General features: G+C 33.4%; 1 protein-coding gene across 2 annotated transcripts; it reads left to right on the forward strand.

Moving 5' to 3' along the window:
- Positions 1 to 1,049: 1,049 nt before the first annotated feature.
- Positions 1,050 to 8,295, forward strand: KLRD1 (killer cell lectin like receptor D1). Of its 2 annotated transcripts, XM_041735510.1 has the most exons (6): positions 1,719 to 1,817; positions 3,580 to 3,672; positions 3,819 to 3,881; positions 5,421 to 5,572; positions 6,411 to 6,514; positions 7,372 to 8,295. In XM_041735510.1, the coding sequence occupies exons 1-6, from the start codon at positions 1,811 to 1,813 to the stop codon at positions 7,490 to 7,492; spliced, it is 540 nt and encodes a 179-aa protein (XP_041591444.1). In that variant the 5' UTR covers positions 1,719 to 1,810; the 3' UTR covers positions 7,493 to 8,295. The 2 variants fall into 2 exon arrangements, with proteins under 2 accessions (XP_041591443.1, XP_041591444.1); XM_041735509.1 differs by lacking the exon at positions 3,580 to 3,672 and having other exon boundaries at positions 1,050 to 1,817.
- The last annotated feature ends 371 nt before the right edge of the window (positions 8,296 to 8,666 follow it).

The raw sequence follows: 8,666 nt of genomic DNA on the forward strand, positions 1-8,666 counted from the left end.
CCCACTCAGTTTCCCTGCTCCCTGCTTTCCCTTATAGTCCCTTTCATTATTTCTTACATTCCACATATGAGTGCCACCATATGATAATTGTCTTTCTCCAATTGACTTATTTCACTCAGCATAATACCTTCCAGTTCCATCCATGTCAAAGCAAATGATTGACATTCGTCTTTTCTGATGGCTGAGTAATATTCCATTGTATATATAGACCACATCTTCTTTATCCAATTATCTGTTGAAGGACATCTGGCTCCTTCCACAGTTTGGCTGTTGTGGACATCGCTGCTATGAACATTGGGGTGCAGGTGTCTCATTTATTTCACTACATCAATATCTTTGGGGTAAATATCCAGTACTGCAATTGCTGGGTCATAGGGTAGCTTTATTTTTATCTTCTTGAGGAACCTCCACACTGTTTTTCAGAGTGGCTGTAGCAGCTTGGATTCCCACCAACAGTGCAAGAGGGTTCCCCTTTCTCCACATCCTTTCCAACATTTGTTGTTTCCTGTCTTGTAGCCATAGCAGTTCATTCTTATCCATTGTTTTTTTTTAACAAACTTTTTTTTGAATCATAACAATTTTAACTCATTTCTACCATTTGTTTTAAATAATGGGGCTTTTTTGCATCTCTGAAATAAAGTGTAGAACATGTGGAACCATATTAGAGGGATGAATATAAAAGTCCATCATTTTAAGAAAAAAAGTTCTGCTTGGCTGTATTTGAAACTTGTGCTGACTATAGAAATTATAGGACATATGCAAGTGCTTTAGCCACAACGTTTCATTGAATTCAAATGTCCCAAGATGGGACATCTAATTACTTAGGGAGGAGGTGTTTAAGACATTTATGTTCTGATGTCTCCTAAGATAAGTATAGTTTGGTGGTGATTTATAAACCATAAGTGAATGGGCAAAAAGAAAGGGAGAGGGAGAGAAATGGGTTATGTGATTACTTGCTTGTTATAAGAGAAAATAATATTGGATGGAGCATGAGTTAAATAGCTGAGTCTGATGGCATTCATTTACTTTATTCAAAATGCAATGTGCCCAGATTTGCATAGAAAAAGGTAAATCTATGATTCCTTGTGTAATTGGGGCTTCAGGGACTGGGATTTATTTTACATGTTTGATTTTCTAAACAGGGCTCTTCGATGAACTCACTACCATTTTAGGTCAGATGTTCACTTAATGCTTGGTTTTGGGAGGATGGCTCCATTCCACCCCCCCCCCCCCGCATAATTTGTTAAGTGTTAAGTGTCTGGTAGTACTGATGCTCTTCTGAAGACTTTTTTGAATTTAATCTCAGGTAACACCAAGGGAATTTACATTGTGTAGAACTGCACTCAAGGTAAAGCCTCAGAGTGTGAAATTTTAGATGAGAAAACAAAGGAAACAGGATAACAATTCATCTCTACCCGGATTACTCAAAGGGTGAAAACCCCAAATTTCCCATTTTCCAAATGATTTTTTAAGGTGACGTTTATTCATATACTGAAAAAAAATCCCTCTCATGTTCTTTAAGGGTTTGCATGACACGTGTACTGTGATAATTTCCTGCCTATGCTGTGGTTCCTGGAACATTTTAGAAGCTAGTAACTTTACTGCTTCTTGTTCACCAATAGAAGATTCACCAATAGAAGATTCAAGAACACTGTTCAAATAAATATTTTTTCTCTTTTTTTCTTTGAAATTTCTTCATGCATGACTTTTGGATTATTTCGCCTCCAGCTCAGCTCTGTGGACTAACACAGTATTCTTCTTGATTAAGCACACATCGTGTCCTGCTGGCATCAACACTGGAACATTTCTCATGGCAGGTATGTGAAACCCAAGTCATAAAATTCTAAAAAATGAAACAAACCAGAAAAGGTATCTCAGGGATGTGGCTAATTTCAGGGCAGTACTTTTCATAAAAAAAAAGTGGATATTTTTAGGCTTTCCATGTATCAGCACTTTCCAGTCCTGATTATCTATAACTTAGAAATGATTTTGTGAAGCTTTTTCAGCAGGTTTAAAGAGTGGCTTCTGAAAGGGATAGCTCTAAATCTGAATGCAAATTGAATTTGCTGCCTGTTAGTGACTCTTTGCAAGTGTGCTAATGTTAATGCCAAATCTAATGTTGAATCGTTTTATGGTAAATGCAAATAAGCAGTAGTTTTTGGTATGAGAAAACGTAATGCTCTTTCCAAACAAATGTTTCAACCAAAATGGTTGCTTATATATCATAATTTAATGTACCGGGGAATGAATCCAGGACCCTAAGCTGTTACCCATACATCATACCAGGTAGATTACTCTCTTTTTTTTTTTTTTAGATTACTCTTATATCTTCTCTTTCCAATAAAATCTCTACAAAGCTAGATGCAGTTGGACCTTTCTTTTTCTTCTTTCTTTCTTTCTTTCTTTCTTTCTTTCTTTCTTTCTTTCTTTCTTTCTTTCTTTCTTTTTTCTTCTTTCTTTCTTTCTTTCTTTCTTTCTTTCTTTCTTTCTTTCTTCTTTTTCTTTCCTTTCTTTCTTTCTTTCTTTTTTCTTCTTTCTTTCTTTCTTCTTTTTCTTTCCTTTCTTTCTTTTTCTTCTTTCTTTCTTTCTTTCTTTCTTTTTCTTTCAGGTTTTATTTATTTATTCATGAGAGACACAGAGTGAGGCAGAGACATAGGCAGAGGGAAAAGCAGGCTCCCTTAGGGAGCCTGATTCAGGTCTTGATCCCAGGACCCTGGCATCACACTCTGAGGTGAAGGCAGCTGCTCAACCACTGAGCCACCCAGGCACCCCTGGACATTTCTTAAGTAGAGAATAGAAGGCCACATTTTCAAGTACTATTGTGGCAGTGATAGAAGATGTTAAGTAAAAAAAAAAAAAAAAAAAAAAGATTTTGGGCCTAGACAAACTTTCATTTGATTTCTGACTTGGATACTCACTTGCTTTGATACCTAGAGAAAGTAACATTATTAATGGACCTTACAGTTTCTTATCTATTTAATAGGAATTATCTTGTGATTCTTGTTGAGATGTCAAAAATATCTATTATGTAAGCCTATAAAACATAACTTGATGTCTGTTGATTTCTTCTTACTCCAGATCCCTAAGCTTCTTTGTTGAATTTAGAAATAAATAGCAAATCTACTTTACTGAGCCAGGACTGGTAAAGGATAAAAGTTATAGATAATCTCGCTAAATAATAAATTACACCACATAAAAATTTGAAAATTGAGAGGAGTCCTGAAGGAGATATTGTCATCTTCTAGTGCAAGATGGTGGGGTTATCAAATCAAAGAATGTTTTGGATTCTTTCTCACCGTGTTGCTTTTAAGAACTTCAGCTCTTGCATTTGTTCTTTAAATCATCATTGTAGGGATCCCTGGGTGGCGCAGCGGTTTGGCCCCTGCCTTTGGCCCAGGGCGCGATCCTGGAGATCCGGAATAGAATCCCACGTCGGGCTCCCAGTGCATGGAGCCTGCTTCTCCCTCTGCCTGTGTCTCTGCCTCTCTCTCTCTCTCTCTCTGTGACTATCATAAATAAATAAAAAGTTTTTAAAAAAAATTAAAAAAAAATCATCATTGTATCTCTCTTTCATTACAGTTTCTCAGACCACTCTATGGAATTTGATTTCTGGGATCTTAGGAGTAATATGCCTTTTGTTGATGACTACAATGGGAATTTTGTTGAAAAATTGTAAGTTTTTCTAGGCAAATTTGTATAAAGACCATACCTGTAGTGAAACCATTCAATAATAAAGGTTTCATTTTACTAATGTGTAATATTTTATTATTTCATGAGCTTGTATCCAATGGAGTGAATTTTTAATCATTTTTTTATAGTATTACTTACAGAAAGTATTCAGCCAACATTGTCACCAGGACCAATCACAGAACTCCAAAAAGGTAGGTTCCATACTTTGGAAAACCTTAGTGTTGGTAGAGGATGAAATAGACAGTTTCTTATTTTTCTCACATAGAGCATGATGGAATAGTACACTTAGTAATACAAATTTACCTACTAATTGTAAGATAGTCACGTTTCATAATTCTCCAATATAAAAGACATTAAATAACATTGTATATACAGTGCATCATTCACATATTTAAGTAATAAGGAAATATTAGCTTGAAATGACATATTTTCCCCAAAGACGTGCTCATGTTTTAGTGACAAATCAAAAATTAGTTACAGTAAACACTACAGTTAATCCTAATTACCTGTCGCTTTGCTCAGAGACCATACTTTTATATCTCTTTATATTTCCTTCTGCTTTTTGAATATAGTGCACAGATTTCTGTAATTTTAAACCCTTATTATCCAGTGAAAGCCAGCTCAAAGTCCAGTTTTTTAAGGTATTTTTTCCAAATAGTCTCCAAATTATTCACCATCTTCTGTACATATAGCATCTTCTGTTCATTTAGCACTTTATTCTTTTTTTCTTAGCATTCTTTTCCATCTGTATTGAGATATTATTGATATATAATGATGTGTAAGTTTAAAATAATCAACAGTTTGATTTGATACACTTGTATGTTGTAATATGGTTACTACCATGACAGTAGCTAATACCTCTATCATGTCGCATAATTACTATTCCTTTTTTTTTTTTTTTTTTTGTGGTGAAAGCATTCAGGATCTACCTTTTTAGCAACTTGCAGGTATACAATACAGTTTTGCTGACTGAAATCATAACTCTGTGCATGAGATCCACAGAACTTATTCACATTGTAACTGGAAGTGTGTCCCCATTGACTGACATCTCTCCATTTACCCAACTCTCCAGCTCCTAGTAACACCATTCTACCTTACACTTCAACACCATTAATTTGACAGAGATTTGAGTGCCTACCAGGTGTCTTGACTTTTATGAGTGAGGATAGTAAATGTTCAATATGCTATCACTGGTAAACTGTATGATCTTCAAGCTAATTGTTTTATTTATCTTTATTTTGAAAATAAAATATACACACACTGGAATTCTCCAATTTGTTCCATTTTTTTTTTCTGACTCAGAAAATATGCTAAAATAGTCTCCTTTAAATATCTCTTTCATCTAGTTTACTCCTGTTTACACAACAGAGCTCAACTTAGGGTCACTTCCTCAAAAAGGTTCTTTAGCCACCCTCCAAATTACACTCTGCTACCTGATGTTTTAACATACTGACTTAATCTTGTGTATATTTATGAAAATTATCATTAAACATAATTAGTAAATGATTGAAATTATATAGTTCTGACCCTATGTCTAGAATATAATCTCTATTAGGGAAAAGGGCTATGTCCGACTTGTTCATATCAATAGCCCCTGAACTATGGTATATGTAGTATTTTCTCAAAGTATATTTGTGGAAAGTAGTGGATAAATAACAACTGATTTTTGAATGAGTAAACAGCATTGAAAAAAATGAATGTCCTAAGTCATCTTTATTTTTTTCTCTTAGGCTCTGATTGTTGTTCTTGCCCAAAAAGGTGGATTGGGCACCAATGCAACTGCTACTTGTTTTTTGATGAATTAAAATCTTGGACAGAAAGTCGTGATTTCTGTGCTTCACAGAATTCCAGTCTACTTCACATTCAAAACAGAGATGAATTGGCATGTATTTAATTCTGGCTTATTTCCTACATTTTCTTTGATCTAGGAAAATATGCTAAGGAAGCTGAGTACTTTGATTTGTCTTTATAATTAGATAGTAAATGCATGATTATTATTTGAACTAATGACTTACTATTTACTATGCCTTGAAACAATCATTATAAAACTTAAACATAAAATTTGTCAAAGATTTATATTATAGGAATAAAAACCAAGTTAGATTGCAGGTAAAGTACAAGGAACGATTTAGAGAGAATTCAGAGCGAATAATAGGCCATTATTTTTATTCAAAGACTGAAAAACAATTTTGTAATTTTGTGTTCATTAGTTGAATTTATAATTTCTTTTGTAATTATGTATCTTCTCTCATTATTCTGAGGTATAATGTGTGATAAGTATGGAGAGTATGATAAAAAAAAAATTACCCAATTTAAGAAAAAGTGAAAGCTTTCTCTAGCTGCATGGAGTACCTGTCCTGAGTATAAGTTGAGTAGACTATATCCATGAAATTTATCCTCTAGATGCTGTTGATATGGGATCAAACTTGGTTGTGATCTTCTGTGAAGGAGGTGTTCCAGGAAAGCTCTTACTTCTTTCTAACATTTTTTATTCCTCTAAGATGTGATATTTTGTAGTATTTATTTATATATCATAAATGAATAGATAGGAGGATAAGGAAGAAAAATGAGGCATGGGACTATACTTCCTAAACTGGTCATTAAAAATGATCGGAGTTTGTGTGATTGAAAGGCTACTGTGCTGCTGACACTTTTAAAAATACATTATTTCCAGAGTAGATTCAAATTACAGTAATATGTTTGTCTCTGTTTCCAATCAGCATTTTGTGAGCTCCAGTAGGCGTTTTTACTGGATTGGAGTCTATTACAGTAAAGAAAATGGTACCTGGTTGTGGGAAAATGGCTTGGCTCTCTCTCAAGATCTGTAAGTTTCTGACAGACAAGTTCTTTTTATTTATTTCTTTTTTTTTAGGTTTTTTTTGTTGTTGTTGTTGTTCCTTAGGAATTTGTCTATAGATATCACCATCACCAGAGAATGTAACATTTGGGACTCTATAGCTAAGATAACCTATCTAAGGCATGAAAATACAGAAAAAAGAGAAGATCTAACAAAATATCAATTTTAGTTCCATCTAGATCATCCACATTTATGCTTAAGTGACATGATGTTGGTGTACTTTTAACCATAAAACAACTTTTTACCTTTTTGAAAATTTTTTTGCCTTGTATGAGCACTTGGATGTGTATGTGCATGTATAGATGCTCATCTTCACAGAAGCCAGGGAAAATAGCATATCCATTATTGTCTTTACTCTGGTTGAGCCCATTATTTTTGGCATACTCTTATGTTTCAAATATTTTGGACTTATTTTCTGTATATTTGTAATCTTTGGATCTTATTTTCATTCATAAAGATGGGATTTACAGCATCAGACAATCATAATTTTTTTGCTTGGATTTGTTTTCCCAGACTAGATTATCCAGTATATCTTTAAACAAAATGGAAGCAAAGCATATCATATTGAAAAATCATAAATAACAACAGCAAAAATGTAAAATCCTTAGCTTAATGATGTTGATTATTGAGACAATAACTGAGTTTTCATAATACTGTGCTCTGAAATTGTGAAAATGTCACTCTTGAACAAAAAAAAAATTGACTCAATATGTTACTTATCTCATTCAAGTGCTTTTAAAAGCTCTATAATTTAATATAAAACACTATCTTTGAATATTCCCATTTACTTTTCTCATATGTTAACATTTTATTTTTCATTACAGGTTGCAAAAAATTCAAACTTTTGATACAAAGAAATGTGTAATATATAGCTCAAGCCACAGTGTTTTGGATGTATCCTGTGAAGATAAACATAGTTTTATATGTAAGCAAGAGCTTATGTAGGTATTTCTTAGAGTGAAAGAGTGGGCAGTGAAGAAGAATCAGTAGTACTAAGAACATAACTGTATCTCTTAAATTATTGCTAATTATCTACTTCTGGCATCTGTAAAATGTTTCAAATTATGTCTTGTGATACAATTTTCATATATTTGAAGTCATGTGTTTTCAAATTAATGAAATTTTGGCACCTATACTTCAATAACAAAGCATCAAGGTGAAGAATTTCAGGAGTATTGTGATTTAATGTATATGTTCAATATTAAATTTAATATACTTTTAGCATATATTCTTGTAAATTTTCTTTGCAGAAGTTCAAATAAAATAATTTGTATAAAATGACATATATCAATGTCATTTCAGTTCTTTTATAAGACATAGTAAATTGGGAAGTCCCATCTTCATCTTACTTTTCTGGAGCTTAGTTCTTTCTGGATATCTATATTTTTTAATTTAGAGCTTAAGGTGTCATATGATAGCATCCTCATGTGTATCATCAGACTTTAGAGGGGACATATTTGTGTTCTTTGATTGATGGTCCTGATTCTGTAGAATCATTTTGAGTCTTTGTCCAAATAGGTAGTTCCCATGTGATTGCTTTTAGATTTTGCATGGGTAAACAGGATCCAAGCTTGATCACATGAATTTGCAATACTTACTTTTTACTCTACACATTTCTTGCCTTATGCTTATCCAATGGTAAAAAGTCACCAAGATGTAAACTGAAGATCTCCCCCCCCTTTTTAAATTTAAATTCAATTTGCAAACATATAGTATAACACCTAGTGTTCATTCCATCAAGTGCCCTCCTTAGTGCCCATCACCTAGTCACCCCATCCCCTCACCCACCTCCCCTTCCATAATGCTTTGTTTGCTTCCCGGAGTTAGGAGTCTCTCATGGTTTGTCTTCCTCTCTAATATTTCCCCACTCAGTTTTCCTCTTTTCTCTTATATGCTCTTTCACTATTTCTTATATCTCACATATGAGTGAAACCATATGATGATTGTCCTTCCCTGATTGGTTTATTTCACTCAGCATAATACCTTCCAGTTCCATCCATGTCAAAGCAAATGGTAGGCATTCATCCTTTCGATGGCTAATATTCCATTGATTTTATATATATATATATATATATATATATATATATATATATATATATCTCACTTCTTTATCCATTCA

The sequence above is a fragment of the Vulpes lagopus genome, chromosome 21 (genome assembly GCF_018345385.1).
Source record: "Vulpes lagopus strain Blue_001 chromosome 21, ASM1834538v1, whole genome shotgun sequence".
In the NCBI taxonomy this organism is placed as follows: domain Eukaryota; kingdom Metazoa; phylum Chordata; class Mammalia; order Carnivora; family Canidae; genus Vulpes; species Vulpes lagopus.